Source organism: Penicillium maclennaniae (assembly GCF_028827695.1).
Source record: "Penicillium maclennaniae strain IBT 15551 chromosome Unknown utg000008l:1.0-3552695.0:1.0-3555053.0, whole genome shotgun sequence".
Classification (NCBI taxonomy): Eukaryota; Fungi; Ascomycota; class Eurotiomycetes; order Eurotiales; family Aspergillaceae; genus Penicillium; species Penicillium maclennaniae.
The window spans coordinates 2,070,634-2,094,509 of record NW_026623220.1 but is presented as its reverse complement, the minus strand read 5'-3'; the positions used below and the strand labels follow the sequence as shown (position 1 = coordinate 2,094,509).

General features: G+C 50.7%; 8 protein-coding genes across 8 annotated transcripts; 4 read left to right on the top strand and 4 right to left on the bottom strand.

The window, feature by feature from the left end:
• Window positions 1-61: 61 nt before the first annotated feature.
• On the bottom strand, window positions 62-2,163 carry N7477_009767 (protein serine/threonine kinase activating protein nimO; the record flags this gene model as incomplete). Its single annotated transcript, XM_056971428.1, has 4 exons — window positions 62-181; window positions 233-586; window positions 646-1,542; window positions 1,654-2,163. The coding sequence occupies 4 exons, from the start codon at window positions 2,161-2,163 to the stop codon at window positions 62-64; spliced, it is 1,881 nt and encodes a 626-aa protein (XP_056818407.1).
• Window positions 2,164-2,776: 613 nt separating this feature from the next.
• On the bottom strand, window positions 2,777-4,770 carry N7477_009766 (aminopeptidase P family protein; the record flags this gene model as incomplete). Its single annotated transcript, XM_056971427.1, has 9 exons — window positions 2,777-2,806; window positions 2,860-2,986; window positions 3,038-3,156; window positions 3,211-3,432; window positions 3,482-3,515; window positions 3,570-3,613; window positions 3,665-4,057; window positions 4,118-4,515; window positions 4,578-4,770. The coding sequence occupies 9 exons, from the start codon at window positions 4,768-4,770 to the stop codon at window positions 2,777-2,779; spliced, it is 1,560 nt and encodes a 519-aa protein (XP_056818406.1).
• A 401-nt stretch (window positions 4,771-5,171) lies between these two features.
• On the top strand, window positions 5,172-6,024 carry N7477_009765 (pyridoxamine 5'-phosphate oxidase family protein; the record flags this gene model as incomplete). Its single annotated transcript, XM_056971426.1, has 2 exons — window positions 5,172-5,257; window positions 5,337-6,024. The coding sequence occupies 2 exons, from the start codon at window positions 5,172-5,174 to the stop codon at window positions 6,022-6,024; spliced, it is 774 nt and encodes a 257-aa protein (XP_056818405.1).
• A 105-nt stretch (window positions 6,025-6,129) lies between these two features.
• On the bottom strand, window positions 6,130-8,091 carry N7477_009764 (GMC family oxidoreductase; the record flags this gene model as incomplete). Its single annotated transcript, XM_056971425.1, has 3 exons — window positions 6,130-6,392; window positions 6,461-7,675; window positions 7,746-8,091. The coding sequence occupies 3 exons, from the start codon at window positions 8,089-8,091 to the stop codon at window positions 6,130-6,132; spliced, it is 1,824 nt and encodes a 607-aa protein (XP_056818404.1).
• A 1,145-nt stretch (window positions 8,092-9,236) lies between these two features.
• Window positions 9,237-10,238, top strand: N7477_009763 (SIR2 family NAD-dependent protein deacylase; the record flags this gene model as incomplete). The annotated part of the gene is made up of 2 exons (XM_056971424.1): window positions 9,237-9,582; window positions 9,655-10,238. The coding sequence occupies 2 exons, from the start codon at window positions 9,237-9,239 to the stop codon at window positions 10,236-10,238; spliced, it is 930 nt and encodes a 309-aa protein (XP_056818403.1).
• Window positions 10,239-11,006: 768 nt separating this feature from the next.
• On the top strand, window positions 11,007-14,486 carry N7477_009762 (putative SNF2 family helicase/ATPase; the record flags this gene model as incomplete). Its single annotated transcript, XM_056971423.1, has 2 exons — window positions 11,007-14,042; window positions 14,097-14,486. 2 exons carry the CDS (start codon window positions 11,007-11,009, stop codon window positions 14,484-14,486), a joined length of 3,426 nt encoding a protein of 1,141 aa, XP_056818402.1.
• A 1,445-nt stretch (window positions 14,487-15,931) lies between these two features.
• Window positions 15,932-19,780, top strand: N7477_009761 (uncharacterized protein; the record flags this gene model as incomplete). Its single annotated transcript, XM_056971422.1, has 2 exons — window positions 15,932-19,429; window positions 19,481-19,780. 2 exons carry the CDS (start codon window positions 15,932-15,934, stop codon window positions 19,778-19,780), a joined length of 3,798 nt encoding a protein of 1,265 aa, XP_056818401.1.
• A 167-nt stretch (window positions 19,781-19,947) lies between these two features.
• Window positions 19,948-22,682, bottom strand: exg2 (putative exo-beta-1,3-glucanase; the record flags this gene model as incomplete). Its single annotated transcript, XM_056971421.1, has 2 exons — window positions 19,948-21,377; window positions 21,434-22,682. The coding sequence occupies 2 exons, from the start codon at window positions 22,680-22,682 to the stop codon at window positions 19,948-19,950; spliced, it is 2,679 nt and encodes an 892-aa protein (XP_056818400.1).
• Between the last annotated feature and the right edge of the window lie 1,194 nt (window positions 22,683-23,876).

Below are 23,876 nucleotides of genomic sequence, written 5' to 3'. Positions count from 1 at the left end.
AGGGCAGTCGAAAGAAGCCAAATGCCGAAACTCGATGCCGGATCATTGTGGTGTCTCCAAATCAATCGTCAAATTCGTACTCTTCCTTCAAAGGACGTTGGATCTCAAACAACAGGGCATCAAGTTCGGCCCAGTTGGCCGTGTTCTGGGCAAAGCGGCGGTGCTTTCGGGTCAGAGTGTGCTGTGGATTCCTTGTTAGCCTATGTCAATATTGGTTATGGAGAAGACCAACCTCTTCAAAGTCATCGAACTTATCACGGCAGTTCTCACAATAGCCAGGCTTTGGATCTCGACGCCGCTCTGGCTTCTTCTGCTCATTGTCCTGATCTTCATCCCGACGACGCTTCGTGCCAGCGGCGTCTACTTGGTTCCCACTGTCCTCCTGGGAGCGGCCATTCTTCTCATGAACAATGGGTTTGGTCAAGGTTTGAGCCTTAACGGGGACGGCGGACCCGTTGATGGGACGTTGCGGAGCAGCCATCGATCCAATGCCGCTGCCCTTTTCGAGGACCTTCCTCTTCAAGCCGTGAACTTCCTTACTCAGACCTGCCTTCGCTCCTGGTGCGGCGGCGGTTGATGAAATCATCTGGGACCGAATTGCGGATGTGACATTGGATGGCTGTACTCCAGAAGCCGCAGGCTCACGGCCGGTGTAGAAGGGGCCGGTTCGGGGAAATGAGGAGGAATGAAGCTCTCTGAGCTCTTGCGCTCGTGGGATTCGTCGGTCAAAGCCTTTGCCGGGGCCTCGGGTTGATGGGGCTGTTGCTCTTCCGACCGTTTGGGCTTGTGCAGTTCAGTCACCAAGTTGGTGTCGATAGCCCGCTCGGCGGCAGCAGCCGATGCTTTGGTGCGATGATCGTCCATGTTCTGCAGAGCCGATTTCTTCTCCTTTTGGATTTGGCGCATGCGGTGACGGTCAAATTCCTTGCGGCTCGGAGGCTCATCGATGAATGGACACTTGCCCAAGGGCGCACTTCGGAACTGTGGCCAGACTCCATCCTGGCGTCGGGTAACTTTGGCGTACTCTCGGACCATAACCGGCTTCGTCTTCTCGTTCATGTCGTGGATGTAGACGAAAGGCCCCTTGAACATGCACAACTCCATCGATGACAATGGATCACGGTCAGAGGGTCCATTCAGAGCCTCCTGACGAAGAACACGCGACAGATCGTTTTCACCACGCCCGTTGGCCGTAGCGGCTGCTTTACTCCGGGAGGCATCATTCTGACCACCGATGTCATTGTCATTGATTGTTGTGATCATGCGCTGAAGCTTTTCCAATGCCCAAATCTTCATACCCATCTGCCGAGCTCTCTGCAAAACATCCATGGTCCCTTGATCCCGACGCGTATCATTTTTTAGTGAAGGCTGCAGGTGGGCGTCACCGTTCTTTTCCAGTAAAGAAGGGTTTACTGTTTGCATATTGGCCTCGCCATCGGTTCCAGTTGCCGTCTCCTCGGTCGGGGTTGTAGAGGCTTCTGGTGGAATTGGACGCGAAGTGACGACATGAGTGACCAGACGAGAGAAGAATTTTTCCTCACGCTACGATTCAACATGTTAGCAAAGACAAACAGGAGCCGAACGTATCTTGCCAACCCAGCAGATGTGGCAAGTTAAGATCACGCGAAGAAACCCAAGCGAGGTAACACTTACAGCTCCTAGAGCAACAACCTGACGAGAGAACTTCCGACGCACATCCTCCGGAATACTGTCAAAGTAAAAGACAAACTGCGGGAATGCCTTACGGTAATGCCGTTGCCACTGTCGAATTGTGTCCATGGTGTCCGTGGAGGGCTTCTCGCCTCTGGCCGTCTTTAACTGCGAAGTGCGATCCTTTTCACGAGCAGCAACCAGCTTCTTCTCGAAAGCACTAGGATTGGGATTGTTGGACCGTCTCGAGAAAAGCTTCGACTCGGTGCTCTGGTAGGCCGTCGACCGGTTTCGCGAAGGGGACCGAGTTTCTTGATCCACCGCGTCCATCACCTGCTTCTTGGGCGGAGGCTGGCCATAGGGAATTTCAAGCTGTCCAGACCGAGCTCGTTTGGCCGGCAGGAGCCCTGCCCTGTGGGGAGAATTGGTTGCATTCGGCACGTTGGCGAGAGGGCGTCGAGTCGACATGTTCACGGAGGTTCGAGGAGAAGGTGGGATGAACACAGCGGCCATAGGGTCTCTCCCTTGGGGGTTAAACGCGTACTTCGAGTCAATGAGAGAGGTCAGTAGTAGAGGGGTATTCGACGTCGAGCACGCGACGTGTTACACGTCTTGCAGGGCTCGGGTGATTTCAGAGGCTGGACATGGTGACACAGAGCACAATGGAGGAGGCTGACAAAGACGTTTAAACGAAGGCAAGATAGTTCAAGGGGGAGTAGTGGGTGGAGACGGAAGATGGTCGAAGGTCGAAGGTTGAAGGTTGAAGGGCAAAGTCGTGTGGTGGAGCCTTTTGGTAGTTTGTTTTGGCTGCGCCGGGACAACCAACGCCGTCGCGCGAAGCATGAACATCAACATTGCATTCTTTGCCCGCGCGACGTTCCATTCACCAACTTCTTTCTTTCTATTTTATCTCTACTTCCTGGTCTCGATTAGTTGCAAATATTCATCGGATGTACAGACCCTCTAAGAATATCACCGTTCCCAACCACCCCCGCATCGGACCAGCCCCCAAATTTTCACAAAGCCAACCTACTGAAACCATGTCACGTCGGCTGGAAGGGTAATGATAATGTATTGTACACGGCTTTTGAAAGGGTATCTGGCAACTATTATACACTGACTAGGCCTAAGGACGCAGTGCCTCGATATCAACGACCTTGAAGAGAACTTAGTACAACCCAAAGTAAACAAATCATTGGCGAAACATACCTCCTTCACGGCTTCGGGTGTCAGCACAATCGGGTGCTCATCTCCTACGCAGACGCTATCTTCAATACGAATGCCAATGCCGCGGAAGTGTACAGGCCATCGGTCATCGTCAGGAACGTAAATGCCGCTGGGATAGATTAGCTCCTGTCAACTTCTGAAATCGGGGTCCGGGACGCACGGTTCAATCGTAATACATTGACCAGCCTTAAGATTGTACCCTCGAGAATAGCCGGGGCAGTCGTGAACATCGAGGCCAATGTAATGGCCGAGATGGTGGGGGAACAATGTGGAGATGGCCTGTGTGTCACAGTCAGCTACATCTTCTGCGCGTTGAAGATGGTTGACTCTTACGTTGCCAGACAGGTCGAATCCAAGCTGCTTAAGCTGGTCTTTCAAGCCATTCTCGGCAATGCCGTGTAGCTTGTCCAGGGAGAGATTTGCGTTCTCGCGGCAGAGGGCTAAACAGGACCGGTGAACATTGAGTACAGCGTTGTATAGATCCCGCTGGGGGTCTGTGAATTTGCCGTTGACCGGCCATGTCCTGGTAATGTCGGAGATGTAGCCTCCAAGCTCCTGTTGTACATTAGCCTCCGGGTCATCAGCTACAATGTGCAGTACTTACACCGCCGCCGTCGACAAGAACCAAATCACCGTCCCTGTGCCCATAGTATCAGCGCCACTATTCGCGAAACATTCCAAGCTATACTGACTGGAGAACATCGTCATTCCTCGTGTAATGAATAGCCAAAGCATTCTGAAATGATCAGTTTGAGGCAACTAGGGTATGAAATTGCAAAATACTTACCTGGCCACCGGCTACAACAGGCACAAAAGCACTGCCGTCCGCACCATTCACCTTGAACTGGTACTCCAAGAACGAACACAAGTCCTTCTCCATAGTGAAATTCTGGCGCATTGACTCGGTGAATGCACGTCCGGAAGCCTGTCCAAGTCGACGCAAATGCACCACCTCGTTCTCGCTCTTGAAAGCTCTCATCTCGTTGAGAATGTGTTTCAAGGGCTGAACCTTGCGGTGATCAACAACCTTCTTCAACTTCTCCGATGCTACTGTAGGGCCGTAAAGATATCGGTGCAAGGAAGACCTGGATGGATCGAAGCCAGGAATATCAGAGTAGACCTCGGTGGCCTGGGTGACGATCTTGGGCAAAATATCTCCAATACGCTCGATATTGCCAGTCTAAATCATACACAGTCAGTATCAAGCTCCCGGAAGTTTTGGCAAAACAAGTTCACATACCTCGTCGGCGTTGAAGACATCTACAGCCGCCCGGGTGCCGGAGCGCGCTCCATCCCAAAGCTCCGCCTGAGGATCCTTTTCCCGTACGTAAAGGTGAAAGATATGATTATCGCCGGAGCCATCGTTTGCGATAATTGCCAGAGCATTCGGCTCGTTGAATCCTGCGCGTGGAAAGGTGTATGATAAGCTCATATCCCTGCATGGCGTTGCAAGGTTGTCAGGCGGGCTCTTACCTGTCAAATAGAAGAAATTGGACTCTTGTCGATAAACATTGAAGATTCCCGGTGCGCGGTATTTCACCTCCGAGGCGGCCAGGACAGCGATTGCGCCCTTGGGGAGCTTATTGGCGAGTCGCGAGCGGCGCTGGGCATATTCAAGAGCGGTGACACCGGGTGTAACTATTCACCGATCATAGTTAGCTAGGCAACTCAATAGTCCAATGCGACATTATCTAACGTACGTTCACCAGGTTCGAGGAGGTGGGGATGTGTCTCGTGCAGCGGTTGGCCGAATTTGAGCTCCGCGGCGCCAACGGAGGTAGCGAACGCCCTCCGAGGGATTCTGCTCGAGACAAGGCTCGCACGCGACGATACGATAGAGCGACATGAAGGGCGCAACTGCGCGCAGACTCGGGCGAGAGATCTGCATGCCATGATCGAAAGCCAAAATATTGGTTGATAAAGGCAAATGGATGTTATCGCGAGGTTCAATAACGGCCTCGGCGGTGTGGGCCAATCACTACGCACATGTTTCGCATCACAAGCTTACTTCTGAACTACGACATCAAGATTTAGCGTCACCTATCCATGCTTCCAATACTGAACCTTTGACTCATCGCGCGACTTTCCTGGTCGAGAACTCCGTCGTGGCGGCCAATTGCGCACCGCGGGGAACCCTGACACGGATGGACCTGCTCAATAGGGTCGTGGAAAGCGAGTCTTATCTCGATTGAAAGGGCGTCAACGAGTCTGTATATATTACCGTCAAGAACTATAACTGTCTAGTTTTGATATTCCGAGCTTTGATTCATTCATTCAGTGTATACCTACGTACCATGGGACGCACACTCACCTATCCCAAGCGGACGTCTAATACGGCCAACCGCTATAAGCATCGCGGTATGCAGGGGCTTCATAAATCGTGAGCTTACCTACTGACAATAGACCTTTAGCTACTTATGATCTGGGCCCAATTCATTCAATCATTAACGACTCTCAAGTCCTCCATGTATCCTTCAACCCCGACCCGAGGACCCATTCCCCGCCATCCTCCCGATGATCGGCCAAATGGGCTCCTTTGAGTATCCGTCAGCAAGCATCGATGAGCCCCTAGAATGTTACCTACACGGCTACGTGAGCTCGCGTATCATGAATCTAGCCCGCAATTCCGAAGGGGACGGACTCCCCATCTGCGTTGCAGCCAGCAAAATAGACGGATTGATTCTATCCCTGACACCCAACTCGCACAGCTACAACTACCGCTCTGCTATACTGCACGGATATGCCAAGCTTGTCACCGACGAAGCAGAGAAACTTTGGGCCATGGAGTTGATCACCAACTCGGTTCTTACTGATCGCTGGAATAACACTCGCGTGCCGCCTGACAAGGCGGAGATGTCTTCGACTGTAATTTTGAAGGTGAAGGTTGTGGATGGGAGCGGGAAGATTCGTGATGGTGGTGTTTCAGATGAGCGCAAGGACACAGACAAGGAGGAGATTACGAATAGGATTTGGACAGGTGTGGTTCCTATTTGGGAGACCTTCGGTGAGCCTGTGCCCAGTGGTGATGGCCAAATGACAGAGGTTCCTGAGCATATAACTTCTTTTATTGCTAAGAAGAATGCTCAGAATCGTGCTTTGGCGGAGGGTGCGGTTGAGGTTCAGCTTCCTCCTGAAGAGCAGCATTGAAGATGGTAGAGATGAGATCTAGTCTATTTACGTGGTCGTCTTATCTAGTTCTCATCTTATTTTTTGAACTTTCAGTTTGGTACATTGTATTTGCTGTCCTCATGTCTAATGAGGCATGGTTTTATTTACAGCAGCCATCTTCGGCGTATTCGCCCTGGGTATATACTTCTTCTTGATCAAATCCGATGCCATCTCGGCTACAGCGTAGAGCGTGCTTGTCAAGTGCCCGCACAACTGAAATGGTAGAACGGAAGCATCAATGACTCGGACATTCCTGGTACCGTAGACTTTGAGCTCAGGGCTGACAACGCCTCCTTTGTCCCGGGGAAGCATGCTTGCGGTACCGACTGGATGGTAATTTGATCGATCTGAGAGACGGTTAGACATGTTCAATGATTAGGGTAGAGGGGGGGAAGCAAAAAAGAGGACAACTTACAAGTAGATTTAACCCAGCTAGTCCATACATCCTCGGATGCATCCTTGGGAACGTGATCCAGACCTGGCGAAAACTCATCGCTGACAAGGTCACTCAAGGGCGCGGTGGCGAAAGTGTAGCGAATATAGCGAGCCACATCAGCCTGAAAGTCGAGATCCGGTTGAAACATGAAGTAATTTGGGTTGATTGAGGCGGGCTGCATGGCATCTGCTGAGCTAATGTGGATGCTGCCTCGCGAGAAAGGAAGTAAAGCCCAATATTCACTAGCGAATGAGTGCGCAATAGGAAGATATACAATCTCTGCAAACGGCACTTTTGATTTGAAAATCAAATCGTGCTGTAGCTGAAAAGCCGACAGAAGATTGGCTTCTTGGACGGCACCATTTGAGGCGTTGGCGACAGACTTTGCGTAAGTAGCGAGACTGGAGTTGATGGCGGAGGCGACGGCGGAAACGTTCTTTCCGTATAGCTGGTCTACCGATGGTAGGGCAGAGAAAGTCGGCGTGCCGAGCCAAAATTCCGTTCCTTCGTAGGCGAGGCCATTGTTCGTCTGATCTTGCAATTTCTCCCCGACTGAAGAAATGTTGACCATGACGGGGATGTCGTATTTGTTGAGAATATCTGGATTTCCAATGCCTGAAAGCTCCAGTATAACCGATGATTTAAGGGATCCAGCCGATAAGATGACCTCCTTCGAAGCGTATATTATCTCACCTCCATCTGGGCCCGTAACCTCAACTCCAACTGCGACAGCTTCGGAGCTAGACAAGTTAGCCCAGATAATCTTGTTCGCGTAAGTATTCGAGATGATCTTCAAATTAGATCGCCCTTCGATAGGCCAGTAGTAAGCTCGTGCCGCATCATGGCGCACATTTGCTTCTCTGTCGATGGTATCCGGATGCGCCGTGAGTCCAACCATGTTGCCGCCATTGACATCGCGGTTGTACGGGAGGCCTAATGTTTGGAAAGTTTCATCGAGAATGGAAAGCATGCTGCTGTTGGTCATCATGTTAGGCCAGCCGACTTTCAAAGGGCCATTTTCACCATGATAGTTGATGTAGTAGTCAGCACCGTGAGCAATCTGGTCCGGGGTCGGGACCTCGAATGCTTCCGATTTCTTATAGTAAGGCAGAAGACTGTCCCAAGTCCAACCCTTGTTCCCTACCTGCTCCCAATTGTCAATTTGCACTTTCTGGGCTCGAGTATAGGACATTCCTACGCAAAATTAGCATTGAACAGATCCATGAGCAGCTTTCATGAGTAGACATGGAAAGGTGTGGCTTGCCATTGATGGTGCTGGTGCCACCGATGGCTTTCCCAGCGCGCATAATCTGCTTCGTTCCGCCTGCATATTTCTGGTCTTCTGTCTGGTAAGCCCAATCAATACTTGACCCAAAACTCAGGCCGTAACCTTGAACATTGGTAACGTTGCGATTGTTGAGAACCGAGTCTCCGGCTTCGATAACAGCGACAGTCACATCCGCCATTTCTGAAAGTCTGTGAGCAACGACTAAGCCACTAGTACCCCCGCCAACAATAACAAAGTCGTATGTTGTGGATGATTCATCTTGATCCTTCGCCTCCACCGCACCAAACAACAGGGTCGCAAAGACAAGTAACGGCGCGAGCATTCTCACTTGAAGCGAAAGAGAACAGTAACAACGAGAGAGTCACTCTTTGTGAAAACAATGATCTTGTCATGCAAAAGAATCTACGTCCTGCCTGGGGTGCCGACTCCTGTTATTCAGTGCCCGCTAGGTGCGTTGGCAACAGTTGGAATGTGGGCGTCATTCCCCAAGGACAACACTCGGCTAACATGTCAAAAGATGTCAGATATGCTGAACTGCCCAAAATTCACCATTTAACATGTCTTGGCTTGTTACTCGGGGTAATGGGATCGGAGATTGGGTAGACTTGGCAGCCCACCGAAGCAAGGGTGAAGACGACGCCAATGCCCTCAACCAACCAAAATCAGTGAAGTGAGTTCCTAGCTTAGATTGCATGAGAAGCCATCCATTTACCTTTGAATACCTCTATTGTCCGGGAGATGACAGTCTTTCTTGGGCATTACCACTGCATAGTCCCCCATTTCACTAATCTGGAGCTTCTTGAGACGAAGAGCTTCAATCAGATGTGATAGCGCCTCTCCACTCGTTCATTTCCGTAGTATGCTTCGATTTGAGGCTGATTCAATTCTCGATTTTTTAACCTGGTGGCATTAAAGTTTGATGGCGACTGAGAGGGAAGCAACTACACCAAACCCCTTTAGTTCACTGTTCTGGTAAATTACCTTCAGTACCACAGGGCTGTCCCGGGCTATCGCAAAGTCTCGCTTCGTAGTAACAAACATCGGGGGACCGAGTAATTTAGTCCTGAAGGAAAATTTACAATTCAGTTCAACGACCTCAAGCCATTAAATGTGATCACATATGCTTCAAGGTGGGGCGGGGCATAGGGATCGAACAGTGAGTGTACACAGGGACATCTATTCCGGACTCTTAGCTCCTTAATAAGCATTTTCACAACAATTGCAGGTCCGTACTACTATTTGCTTGCCATGTGGAACTCATATGAGATACATTGAATGAAGAGACCTGAGAGTATGTCTGTCAAGAGTAATAAGCCAAGTAATGCCCAAAGTGAAGGAGCCGCAACCCGGATCGGCTGCCCAGGCCCCACGTCACCCGCTCCCGCAATACTTCATCCGATAATCAAACAAACTCTTCTTGTCCCTCTCTTTCGCTCCTTCACTTTCGTATATTTTCCATCCTACAAGATGGCATCCGTCAAGCAAGCTGCTCGCTCCATTCCGATGGCGGACTTGGAGTCCTTCACCGAATGTCTCAAGGGCAGCCGCCGAATCCTAGCCCTTCTAGGAGCTGGCATCTCCGCAGCCTCGGGCCTCCCCACGTTTCGAGGTGCTGGAGGATTATGGCGCTCTTTCGATGCCACCGCCCTCGCAACACCAGGGGCCTTTGAGACAAACCCGGGGCTGGTCTGGCAGTTTTATAGCTACCGCCGACACATGGCGCTGCAGGCGCAGCCCAACAAAGCTCACTATGCACTGGCAAAACTCTCGCGGATGAATAAAGATTTCTTGACAATATCTCAGAATGTCGATGGTACTACAGCAACCCTCTGCATCCTAATTTAGGTATCTTCTCGTCTGTTCGCTGCTAACACCTCAATTTCAGGTCTATCGCCGCGCGCAGGTCACCCCGCGGAACAGCTAAAATTGCTCCATGGCTCTCTTTACGACCTCAAATGTACTTCTTTTTATTGTGACTACACACGAAGCAATGACTTCACCGATCCCATTGTCCCCGCGCTGGAGATTCCTCAGAAGGCGCTGTTCCCCGCCGGCTCTGGGGATGACAGCTCCGGTGTCGCCAATGAAGTCGACATCTCTGACGCGAGCAACCCGCTTCCTGACTTGAGACCTGAGGAACTGCCAAGGTGTCCCAAATGTAACGGTTTACTCCGTCCTGGTGTGGTCTGGTTTGGGGAGGCCCTCCCCAAAGACACCCTGAATTATGTGGACGAGTGGATTGAATCTGGGCCTATTGACTTGATGCTGGTCATCGGCACGAGCTCTCGCGTTTGGCCTGCTGCGGGTTATACGGAGATTGCTCGCAGTCATGGCGCCCGGGTTGCTGTTATCAATATGGATCCAAACGACGTCGCTGTGATGAATTCGACGAAGGGTGATTGGTTCTTCCAAGGCGATGCTAGTGTGATTGTCCCTAAAATCTTAGAAAGTGTTCTTGGGGAAATTTGATATGCTAGGCGACGCAATTACCTCTGTACTTTCAAAATATTTGAGATGATCTCAGAAAGAATGACGTCTCTATCTCACTCGAATCCTGAGCGTAGGCTGAAGTGCAGATGGCGCAGCAATATACCTTGACTTCATTCTCAGGCATTTTGCATGTAGGTCACTCTAATGATACGGACGGCACTTGACATATTCAAGTGCCAAGGTCTCCTTGATTTTGGGGTCATACCCATGGATCTATCAAGCTACAAGGCGTGGTCCTGATGGCAATTTGGGTTTGCTCACATCCTCTGTGCTTTGGTGCCTAAGGCTAGAACGGTTGCTAGGGCGAAACCCAAAACAAATTGAAATGTTATCGATAACGCTCGACCCGCGATTCTTCCGCATCTGCCACTTCCCCGCGTCAAAGACTTCAAAAATTTGGTCTATGATGGTCTGATCAGAGGTAAGTCATGCCCTTCGTCTTTTCTTCATGCTTGCGTCCATGTGTCTATAGCCCTCAAGGCGTCAAATCAAGCGTGCAAGCGCAGTATGGTCAGAAATCGACTGGTCGATCCCACTAGGATTCCACACAAAGCTAACTGAAGTCCATGTCATCAGCTGTCCCATCCCTCCCTTGCATTGTACGGCCAGTCTCTACAAAGTAGATTTTGCGACCGCGGGGAACATTCTACAATCTCGATAGTATTGGTTCGAGAATCACCTGCACCCGTCCAGTAACCGCCGAGCGCCTTGGTCATTACGTCTTCACCGAAGACTCAACTCGCAACCATGGCCAGAGAAAGCAACGCACCGTTAGACGCCCCCACTCCGAGCAAAAAGAATGAACCATCTCGGCCTTCAGCCACTCAACATCCGGAATTTGGCAAACCCTCCCCGATCGGCCCCTCCCAGTACCGTTCCAACCAGCCAAACCAGCCCAGGAACCAATCGAACCACCTATTCAACATCCCCAAATCGAATCGGCCGCGGGCAGAGCATCACCGACCCGTGCAGCAGCCCCAGCAGTCCCTACCGAAACAACAAACTCGGCCACAGTACCCCGGACAGCAGCATGGAGCTCCTCAGAGCTATCGCCCCCACTCGGCGGCTGTTGGAACTCCGGCTAAGCGTGGTCCTTTCGATCCGTTCCAGCCCGTACGACCATCAGCCTATAATGATCACCGATCAGGGTACCCGTCAGGGTTGCCTCCTGGCGCGACTCCGATCAAACGCCCTGAAAATGTGACGTGGACAACTCCTCGTGCCCCTCGACCACTTTTCACATCGAAACCATCGGCACCAAAGCCATCGAATGCGTCAAAGAATCTTCAGGCATTCATTGATCTGACTAAGGATGAGGGTCCGTCCAGCAACAATGCGACGACCTTCGGAAGCAGTAATGCGCCTGGCTTTGGTTCTATGGACATGCATGGTTATGTTGATACAGAAAAGGCAAATGAGAACATCAAAGCTCTCCTTGAGGGTGCTTTCGAAGATGAGGAGGAAGAGATGGCCTCAAAATCCAAAAGCAAGAGCAAAGGAAAGAAGAAGAGCAAGAGCAAGAAGAAGCTGCCAGGAAAAGCCGAACCAGCTGTACCGGATTCGGCCTCGCAGAAGAATCACGATGATCTTGATGATTTGGCTGCTCAGCTTGAGGGTGTGACCGTGAACGACACGAAGTCAACCGAGCAGGAGCCAGCCGAGAAGCTTAATAACAAGGCAGCCGAGGCAAGTGAAGACGCACCTGAGAACGAAATCGTGGATGAAGCTGCAAACCAAGGCGGTAACGAAGAGGAGGCCGAGGAGGAAGATGACGACGATGAAGCGGGTGATAGCGATGAAGATGACGACAGTGGCATCGTGGAAGGCCTCAAGGTCACACTTCTACCTCACCAGATTGATGGTGTCAAGTGGATGTGTGACAAAGAGACTGGCCGCCGAGCCACCAAAGGAATCTTCCCGATGGGCGGAATTCTTGCCGATGATATGGGTCTTGGTAAAACTGTCCAAGCCATTGCTCTCCTCCTCAAGAACCACAAATCCGAAATCGACGAACACAGCGAAGCAAACGACGACGCTAAGAAGGATAAGAAAACTGATCCCTCGACTCCTCTCAGCAAGAGTACACTTGTTGTTGCCCCTTTGGCTCTCATCAAACAATGGGAGGCGAAGATTCTCGACAAAGTCGAGAAATCCCACAGACTCCGCGTTTGTGTTTATCACGGCACCAACAGAGCCAAGACGGCCCGCTCACTAGACGACTACGACGTGGTAATCACTACTTACGGCACTCTCACATCAGAATCTGCCACGGCGGCTTCGGACAAGACTAAGAAATCGGGTATTTTCGCCCTACACTGGCTCCGTATCATTCTTGACGAGGCACACACTATCAAGAACCGTAATGCGAAGGCCACACAAGCCGCCTGTGCACTCGACGCCAAGTTCCGCTGGTGCTTGACCGGAACACCCATGCAAAACAACCTTGATGAGTTGCAGAGTCTGATCAAATTCCTTCGAATCAAACCCTTTGACGACCTAGCTGTGTGGAGAGATCAGATTAGCCGTCCACTCGCCAATGGCCGAGGCGGTCTAGCCATTCAGCGCCTGCAAGTCTACTTGAAGGCGTTCATGAAGCGCCGCACCAAGGACGTCTTGAAAGGAAACCAAGATAACGAGGATGAGGAAACGGAGGGTGGCGAAAAGAAACGCTCCAACGGCTTCAAGATTGTGAAGCGTGAAGTTATCAGAGTAGATGCTGAATTCATGCCGGGAGAGATGAGCTTCTACAAGCGCCTGGAGGCAAGGACTGAGAACAGCCTGGAGCAGATGATGGGCTCTAAACTTGACTATGCTGGGGCGTTGGTTCTACTCTTGCGTTTACGTCAATCCTGCAACCATCCCGATCTGGTCAAAAGTGATTTAGCCGCCGACAAGGACGTTCTTCTGCAAAATGGAAACTCCTCTACTCAGTCGAAAGATTCTAAGGCAAGCGACCTGGATGATGTTGCCGATCTTTTTGGCGCGCTTAGTGTTGTCACCAAGAAGTGTGATGTTTGCCAAATCGAACTTAGCCAGGCAGAAGGCAAGAGCGGTGCTACCCGCTGCAGTGAGTGTGAAAAGGACTTGAACACCGATTTCATGGGCAAAGATCAGAAGAAGCACAAGTCCAAGAAAACACCGAAACACAACAGTGGAGATGACGCGGAAGATCAACCTGCTCGGCCTCGGAGGAACCGGAGAGTTGTGATTGATAGCGACGACGAAGATGAAGAAGATGGCGAGTGGATTGTCCCCGAAGGACAACGCAAGATGCCCGACCTAGAAAAGGCCGGCGGCTTTGACGATGAAAATGCGGACGGCGGCGGTGATTGGATTGGATCTGATGATTCAGATACCGATGACGATATTTTAGACTCTCCGACTGGCAAGAAATCCAAGCCCGCTGCTCTAGATAAGTTCGAGGATGAGTCCGACTTGGACGACGACATCTATATCGATGAGGGTGAAAATGGAGAGCTGCCCTCGACCAAGGTTCGTCATCTGATGAAGATTCTTCACAAGGAGTCAGCGGATTACAAGTTCATTGTCTTCTCGGTCTTCACCTCCATGCTTGACAAGATTGAGCCCTTCCTGAAGCGCGCCAACATTGGATTCGCACGTTACGACGGTCAGATGAGAAACGACCATCGTGAAGCCAGTCTCAACAAGCTCCGGAACAACAGCAGCACTCGAGTTTTGCTCTGTAGTTTGCGCGCCGGTGCGCTCGGCCTCAACTTGACTGCTGCCAGCCGTGTCGTCATCTTGGAGCCATTCTGGAATCCTGTAAGTAATCCCCACCCAGTTATTATCACACATTATCTAACATCTCAACTACAGTTTGTCGAGGAACAAGCTATCGACCGTGTCCATCGTCTCAACCAAACAGTTGACGTCAAGATCTACCGTATGATTATCAAGAACACCGTTGAAGAGCGAATCGTCGACCTACAAGAACGTAAACGTGAGCTCGCCAAAATGACCATCGAGGGCAAGTCTGCTGCCGGGAAATTGACCATGGGCGACATGATGGCCCTCTTCGGCCGAGATGCCGAGTCAAAGTTCCAAGACAAGCAGGGTACTTTGGACTTCAAAGCACCTACTGGGTTATTGCGGGCTGCGGACGAGCCTACGGTTGCTCCGAAGCGATCGGATTCGCGTGATTCGAACCGCCGACCGGGGTCCAATCGATCGAGAGCCGAGGATGCGGTGTATGGTCGACGTTGGTGAATGGTGTGACAATTCATGCATTTGAGACCGATGGGATATAGAAAGGAGGCATTACTAGTGGAGTTCTGATTGAATCTTACAGCATGAGGATACGGCGAAGGACGGGGTTGGCCGGAAGATTCTTAGATTTTGTTCTTGTTTATTTACTTGGTCCTTAGGCCTCTGCATCTCGTTTCTTGTCAATTTATTTCAACCATTCCATGAAGATATACTCCGCCATCACTCGGTCCAAAGGCTAGCTCTTTGATCAACCACTAGTTCTAGAGGACAGACGGCCTGGTCACAGCCAAGTGTGGGTGCCGGCCATTTTCTGGTTGACTGGAACCCCGGGAAACATGCCCACGAGTCAGATTGTAGGGGCCAATCTTAGCCTATGGTAGCATCTGCAAACATGCCCGGAATTGAGGACCGAGAAAGAGTCACTGCGTCTATTCTTCACAGTCATACTTACAAAGTCCGTTTGTAGATCTCAATGCTCTCTCTATTCTTTGCCCCTTGTGCGGAATTCTGAAAGTAGTCCGTTCTATGGAATCGGCATTTCTAAATCCGACTAAATTGACATAGACCTGCCTATCCTCAGTCAATCCCGCTTAATTATCCCTCCCGATGGGTCCGCATGAGGACCATGGCTCAAAGCAACGCAATGCTTGTCTAGACCAGCTACAGACCACGTCGACCCATTATAGCCTTTATGGGTCATGCCCTAACTCGTTGCTGTAAAAGTCGCAAATTGGTAAGTCGCTTCTATCAGCTCCGGACCGATCAGTCTAGGATGGCAATTTAGGGCGTGATTATGGCAAATTGACCTGATTGTAAAACCCGCACTGTATCTCTTATCCACTCATAGCTAATAGCTGCTCATCCAAGCTGAGTGTAAATGGCTGCTCATCTGGCATCCGATCTATGGCAACTGATGAACGAAAGCTCAATCGATAACTACTCAAAACGAGGGTTTTCAAGATAGGCGAAACTTTTGTGTATCTCCTGCTTGGAACATCTACATCATTTAGCTTGAGCCGCGGTTCGGGGGGTGTGGGTTCATGCATCGCGAGAGCATTTTCGGCGAGAGTCTCTAGCGAACCGGACGGCCAAACCGGAGACACATGTGCCTTGGGAGGTTTCGTGCGGAGGCAAATGACCTTGGATAGGTCCATCTCCGTGGAGATAGCCTTTTGAATCTGGTTCGTTGCTGGAGGCGAGGCACAAGCCAAACTCCAAACTTCAAACTTCAAACTTCGGAGAAGGCTCGATTGCTTTCGAACGTCCCGCTACTCTTATAATTTTGCCGATATTTTGTGTCGATACTTTCTCTTTTTATTTCTCCGGAGAATTCGGAGACGCAGCTTGGATGTGAAGACGCTTCCATTTGCAAGGTGTTCAACAGTGGGTTCGTCGGATCTTGATACCCTGCCGTTCAATATGAAAGATCTCAAGAACTGACCTCCATGCACCAGCTAGGTCGTCTTGGAGACCAGGACTCAATCTGCAACATCGCAAGTGATATGAAAGGCATCACTGGTGATCACCACTGGAAGGTCATATACCACGGTCCCGAAGATAGAAAGAAGCAGTCGGATGACAAAAAAGTCCTTGCGCGAACACTATCAGAGCCGAAAACGATGTGCATATTGTCCGATGTAAAGACCGAGATATCCACGGTGACCGAGCTGCCTCGCTCCAAATTGAAGCTTCCTCAATTTGCCAACGAGACCACAGAACGCGTATTTCCCATCCAATCTGTTCTTTCTTTCGATTCCAATCCTTCCTCGGCTCTCCAAACACCATCGCTGGATAAACTTGAGACTCCGTTTTCTCCTTTCAGTGATGTGTTCATAAAAGGGTCGATCGATGAGAGGATTGGAGCATCCAAGAAGCGGCCGAACTATCTGGTTCGCATGCGCAAAGAAAGAGGGAGTTACTCTGGAGTATCGCCATTACTCCCAATAGTTCCGACTCTTGGCCATCCTTTTCCAAGTTCAGAAGCATTTCCACTCAACGCTCGCAGTTCTCCAGAGCGTCCTACTCTTCAGGAGCATTTACACAGCACCATTCTCGAAGGTGGGAGAATCTTGAATACTAGTGGAAAGACCCAAGGGATGCAAAGCTTAGTCGAAGATGAAGCTAGCACCGTGATCCAGCCATTTGGTGCATTATTTGTTATCTGCGGATCCGGCGATACCTTTGCTGTCCAGATTGCCAGCAGCAATTCGGCTGATATCTTGGGCTACAGCCCCAAGGAGCTGTTCGGACTCGAGTCAATTCACAGTCTGCTGCCTGAACGTGAGCGGAGCGTTTTTCTTTCGCATGTCCGATGTGTGTTAGACGAGGAGTATGATGTTGAGGTCTCTGGGCCCGAGATCTTCGATCTGTCCCTCATGACCGCGACAGGTGAAATAAAGCGCCTTTGGTGTACTATGCATACAAGTAATGCGTGTAAGAACTATGTCATTTGCGAGATGGAACTGGAGCCAGTCAACGAAAGCGATGCTCATGAAGACCCAAACTGTAATAAGGGAATGAGCGATCACAAAAACATCGAAGTCGTGGATCAGAGGCCAGCAACTGTTAAAACCGAGCTTCTGAATGCCCTTCCTCGCGTTCTGCAACGGATAGCCAGCGCGCAGACATTACAGGCTCTTATACAGCATACCATGTTATGTCTGCAGCAATTGACCCAGTTTGACCGCTTGTCTATGTTTCATTTCGACGGCAATCGTAACGGGGTTGTCATGGCAGATACTGCCGACCCAATACTAGGCCTGGAGTCGTATGAAGGTATTCACTTCGAAGAGTCAGCATTCCCAGAAGATTTGAAGAGAAATTATTTGCGCAGTCCAGTGTCCTTCTCCTATCGGAAAGGGAATGAGACTGCCAAGCTGGTGTATCGAGAGTCGGCAAATCGATCGAGCCAGGACTTGTCACACTGCTACCTACCTGTGCGTGCCGAGTCTATTAGGACGGATAGGCCGATGCAAGCCTGCATCTCCATTGGTATTAATATCTTCGGAAAGTTGTGGGGCTTGATCCTGTGTCAATCCTACAATGCTGATGTACAACCCCATCCACTTCTTCAGAAGGTGTGTTGGTTCATGAGCGAGGCAGTCTCTTGTAATATCGAGCGCCTTTCTTATACACTGCCATTTCAGTCGCAAGTAAAGAGTGCATCTCCGATATGTGGTTATAGTGAAGGCAATGTGAAGTGTCCATCTGGCGATCTTCTCTGTCTGTTCGGTGCTGATTATGCCGCCGCCTCCATCTTGGAGGAAATCAAGATCTTGGGCAAACCATTCGACTCTCAGGAAGCTCTCGCCCTTCTGAAGTATATGCGCTCCAAGGAGCTCGACACTGTGCTCTGGTCAACGGATATTCTGTCGGATTTCGAGGACCTGGAGTATTCACCCGGTTTCCGGCATCTGTCGGGATTGTTGTATATACCACTATCAGCTGAAGGCCATGACTTTATAATATTCTTTCGGAGTGATACCCACCACGAGAACCGTCAAAATCTAGCGAGTACCCGGCAAGATGACCGCGACAAGCCAAGCCGCCAGACGGAATGGTCTGCTGCGGAATTCGGAAAAGCATCAATGTTGTCTCTGCTCTATCGAACCTTTAGCGAGATATGGCAAGAGAAAGAGGCCGCGATGCAAAACAACCAACTGATGAGATTACTGCTCGCCAACTCGGCACATGAGTTCCGCACGCCACTGAATGCAATCATCAATTACCTGGAAATTGAATTAGATGGAAGCCTTAATCAGGAAACCCGGGAAAACCTATCTAGATCACATTCGGCCTCCAAGTCGCTCGTCTACATTATCAACGACCTCCTTGATCTCACCAACGCCGAGAACGGGCAGAATCTCATCAAAGACGAAGTCTTCAGTCTCTCTGACACTCTTTGCGAGGCCACCGATATCTTTTGGGAAGAAGCAAGACAGAAAAATGTGGATCTTCAGGTCGTGCAGCACGCTGCATTGCCCCAGGTACTCGGCGATCAGCGTCGTGTGCGGCAAGTTATCACCAATCTCATTAGCAATGCTGTCCGACATACTCCATCTGGAGCTGTGACCATCGAATCATGTGTTCCGCGTGAAGCCTGGAAATCCGACCACATCACAGTGGAAGTGGCGTTCCACGATACCGGGTCAGGTATGTCGCCAGAGAGCGTTGAAACGCTTTTCTGTGAGTTAGAACAAGTCTCCAACTCGGGATATCTGCGGAACCCTCAGTATGAAAAGAAATCAGATGATTCGACGATGAAGACGGGGAGCGTCCTAGGATTGGGTCTCGCCCTCGTTGCTCGCATCGTTCGCAATATGAATGGGCAGTTGAGTCTAAAATCCGAGGAAGGGAAAGGCAGCTGTTTCAAAATCAGACTCAAGTTCCCGCTGTCGGGAAAAGAAAAGCAGAGCATCTCAGCATGTTCGAAAGGAGACCTGTCGAGGGATGAGAATGGTGTTGTTCACCAGCCAGACGGTGTTGGGAAAGATCAAGTATCATGTAAGACACATATAAGCAAGAACGACCCTGGGCGGACAGCAAGGGAAGGAGCTCAAGGCGAAGGCGAAGGCGTGACATGTAACTGTGGCGATGAAACATTCACTTCTCCGAGCAACTTCTGCAACTTGGATATCTCCCTCAAGCCTAAGGAGGCCCGAAACCTCAGTCGCTCCAAGGACGAAGCCGAACGACCATCCAAGCCTGAGCATCAAATATCCACCGATCAGAAACAACGCAAGTCAAGTGAATCCGCTGAAATGCCTCAGATCTCCAAACTACGCATCCTCGTCGCCGAGGATGATCCCATCAACAGCACGATCGTGAAGAAGCGTTTGGAGAAACTCGATTATATGGTTCAAATGACAAGCAACGGCAAGCAGTGTGCTTCTCTTTACATTGAATGGCCCCACTCCTTTGATGCCATCTTGATGGATCTCCAGGTGTGCACTTCACTTCCTTAGGATCTTCCATCAGACTAACCCAACTCCCAGATGCCCATCGTAGACGGGATCACAGCTACGAAAATGATACGGGATCACGAAGCCCAATTCTTTGAAAACTGCCGCATTTCCATCTTCGCAGTCTCCGCTTCTTTGAAAGAGAGCGATCGACAAGCCTACATTGACGCTGGCTTCGACGGCTGGATCATGAAGCCGATTGATTTTCAGCGCGTGGACGAGCTGCTACAGGGATTGGAGGACAAAAACAACCGCGAGTCATGTCTCTACAAACCTAGCACGTGGGAGCAGGGAGGCTGGTTCCAAGCTGATGAGGAAGAAGCTAGTTCCTAGGGAACGATGATGCAGACTTCATTCCGAGGGGAATCTCGATCTAAAACTTGGTCTGATATACAAAAAATGAAAAGGAAGAAACACCAGAAAAAAAAAAAACAGACCACGATCGCAATCAAATGCAAGCATGAAAGGAAACACGTCACATCCTTCGTGCATATCCTATCTCAATAATACTCTGCTAGTCCGAGGGCGGAGAAATCAGGAACTGTATCGCCGCATGTAAATGATGGCGAATAAGCCTTGCTGGGCATGAAACCATTCTTCCATGCAGTGCGGTAACTCCACTGCGCTGCAGACTCCGTTTGCCAGGTCCAGTAGAACCAGCCCTGTGCGGTCTCAAAGGCAGCCATTTGGGCTTCGGCGTAGGTCTGCAGCCACTTCTTATACGCATCTGAGTATTCAGTTACGTCGGCGTTTGCACTGGCACAGCTGCAGGTGCCATCAGCGGCCGTGGGGCAGTAGGCTGTCGTCGAACTAGTATCGTACGTCCCCTCCCAGCGCGTGCCGCGATTGACGTTATTAACGTATTGAGCACAGTCGGTATCAGCTTGGGACCACTCGCCGCAGATTGTTGGGCCCCAACCTGTGCTAGTGATGTTAATGGCTTGTATCATGGGCTTCCAGCTGTTGCAGATAATGTCGATCTTGGCAGTATGGTTGAGAACAATTTCACCTGTGTTGAAGGTTGTATACTGGTGCGTGTCGAGGTACATGTTGTCGGGGTGACTTTTGAACATAGTATCCCACTTTTCGAGGTTAAGGAATCCGTCGTGAAAGACAACTGTGGCATTAATTCCATTGCTGCGTACCAGCTCGGTGGCTTCTTGTGTCCAGTTAAGTACTTTCTCAACGGGCAAGGAGAGCATGAGTGGCTCGTTAACCAGACCATAGATTGTCACGACGTTCTTGTATCGGTCTTGAGCAAAGAATGTGGACAGCTGGTCGTGGATCTCGAGAGATCTTTGCCTGTTCAATTCGCCATCTGTCCCGTTCAACCAGCCAATCTTGCCTTGATGGCCACTGTGATTCCACCCGTTCTGGCTACCTGGAAGGCCGTGGAGGTCGAGATTGACACGAAGCCCGTATTTCCGACAGTACTCGATTGCACGAAGGAGGTATCGCCAGGATTGCTTGGCGACATACGGGTCACCGTCGTATGTCTTGACTGCCCAGTACGAATACTGGATACGGACATGGTCAAGTCCGGCCTCCTTGATTTCGGCAAAGTCTGATTCGGTGATGAAGGTTGCATAGTGCTTTTCCAGGGTGGTTGTCTTGGCAGATCCCAATTTCGTGGTCAATGTCCACTCGTCAACGACACCATCCTCAGATGAATACGAATCGAATAAGGACGGTGTAATAAAGGGTTCAATCGACAGCCATCCACCCAGATTCACTCCACGAATCGGCTGTGAGCCATAAGGGAACTTCTCGTTCAAAGGGGGCACGTTGTCATTCGGCCTGGCAGTATCGGACCAGGTGGAATTTAGGCCCATGATAGACAAGCCACCGACGGTTTCGTTGGTAAATGTGACATTAAACCCTTCGGTGTCATACCATGTAAATGGATCCAGGTAAGTACCCGTGCATAAGCCTAGAGATGTTCAAGTTAGTAAGGAATTCCTAGACATAGTGATTCTGGACGGCAACTCACCGGAATATCCTTTTCATTCATGCCATCGAGATTCGAATTAGCAGGTGAGGATGAAGATGAATCGGACGAGCCTGAGTCCGAGTTTGAGCTGCTGCTCTTGTTTTGGGCTTCAACAATAGCAACTGAGATGACAATGGCAAGCAGAACAATCACTGCTACTAAACTTCCAATAACAATGCGCTTCTTCCTGGACCAATTTGCCCAGAATTTCCAGAATGGCCTTCGAGCGCCACTCTCATAGCTGCCCTCCCAGCTGTCTTCCTCTTTCCACTCTTCCATGGCAGCCCCACCACCTCCACGACGCCGCATCTTCATTTCTGGACTGCGACCTTCTTCCAAGTAGGAGCCCGATGCGACTCGCGCACCAGACTTGCGCCTCGACCGTCCCTCGGCGAGCTCCTCCCCATATTCACCAGTAGCAGCTGCCAATGCGGCCTTCTTCCGCCGACGGCGCTCTCTGCGCTCTTCATCATGGTCTCGAGAACGTTCCCTATAATAGTCTCTGGACCGTCCACGTTCCCGATCCAGATGTCGAGAACGCTCAGGACGTTCATCAAGATCATTCTCAGAAGCTAGCCTAGCCAGCGCATTCGCACTAAGAAGATGAGACGCACTGCTCGTCGACTCGGTACTCTTATGCTTGCGCGCCGCCGAAAGAGCAGCAGCAGCCTCCAATTCCCTCTGTTCCATTCTCTCCCTTTCCCTCCGTTCCCTCCGTCTCTGTCTCCTCGCCTCAGCATCAGGATCCAAAGACCTCTCCCTTCCCTCCCCTCTAGCCTTCGACCTCCTCTCCCTAACGTCTCTGCTCGGACTCCCCTCCCTATCTCGCCTCCTCCCATCGCGATCCCGCTCCCGATCCCTCTTCTTCATTGGCGACGTAGCTGGTGATTCTTTCGCCTTCGATTGATTCCTCCTCCTTTCCTCCACAGCATCATTGAATGCCCTCTCCTTCCTTCTCTCCTCAACAGCCTCATTATAAGCCCGCTCTTCATCGAGCTTTCTTCGTCGTTCTCGTCGTTCGCGCCGCCGTTCATCTTCGTAGTCGCTCTCAGGCGTCCCAGAATCATATGCATCTCCGCGGAACTTGTACTTCCCACGTGAAGCTCCAGGGCTGGATGCGCCTTCGTCTTCGTATCGGCCTGCGATATAGTCGCGATCGCGATCGCGCTCTCTTCTCCGCTCCCGCTCGCGTGCCCGATCGCGCGACCCGCCATGACGGTCCCGACTGTGAGATTGGCCCCGCATGGCTGAGCCGATCCGAGGTATGTGGGATTATGTTCTTCGAGGGGACTTCGTTTCAAGGGGGAATGGGGGGGGACGTGGAATGCGACCGCGGCGTTGTCCCCCCCGCGGAACGTAACGTGGTGGGACAAGGTATTGGGCGCTCGAGTTCAGCCCGTAGAGATTGTGATCAAGGCGATTGGGCTGGTATGCCCTGGACAGGTGGTTTCGAGGTCGGAATGCGGTGGTTTGGAGCTTGGTTATTGAATTCTTGGAGCTGGTTAATCTTCGGGGGTTTTGTTTTGCTTTTGCCCCATGCGCGTTAGTGCGGAGGGTGTCTGAAACAGGATGCAGGACACGTAATGCCCAGGAAATGCCCAGTCCTCAGCGATTCCAATAGTCTTGGGATATAGGATTGTGCCGATTGAATATATACTATTCCTTGTTTCCAAAGTACTCTCTAATCTTGGATCTTGGTGGGGTCCTGAATGTGCGGAGCGACGCCGGGTGGATCTCGAGGGGGCGCGAGTTCGGAGACCAATGTCACCCGCACATGTGGGTTCCAGGTGGATGGTTGTATAATAAATGTCGTGCGAAGTTCGAAATCCAGGCCATTGTGGTATTGCAAACTTGGAAAGATCGGATGGAGATGGTATTTCATGGATATATAGCACTAAAGACATTACATATACTTCTTCTGCTGCCTGTCAATGCAAGGTCCAGTCCTTCTTAGACCGGAACGTAAATAAATTGTCGTGTGTTCATCAATGAAGGGATAAAGAACTCCAAGCACAGACGGGTGAACCGAATATAATGAACAGAGGTGCTTTCCATAATGACAACAGGGAAAATCTGTCGATCTGTACAACTTTGTGATGGAGGGAGTATGAGATAGAAATAGAACACAAATGAATTGTCGCTGAGCCCGGGGAATCTAGAAGAACAGAATAGAGATGCCACAGGCAACCCGTCGTTTTCTGCAGATATCTGCAGACGGTATGATGAAACAGTTTATCAATGGTCCGGACATGGCTTCTCCTTCTCAGTGGAGCTTTGAAGGTTGAAAGATGTCGAGATAGCGAAAGCGATCCGAGCCGAGTCAGTGGAGTGTATGTGGATGCGCCAAATGGAAGAGCCAGAGGACATCCAGCAGCGCAGATATGGTAGCATTGCGCTGGATTTGCAAGGCGAGCTGTTGCTCCGGTGCAAGCGGTGTCT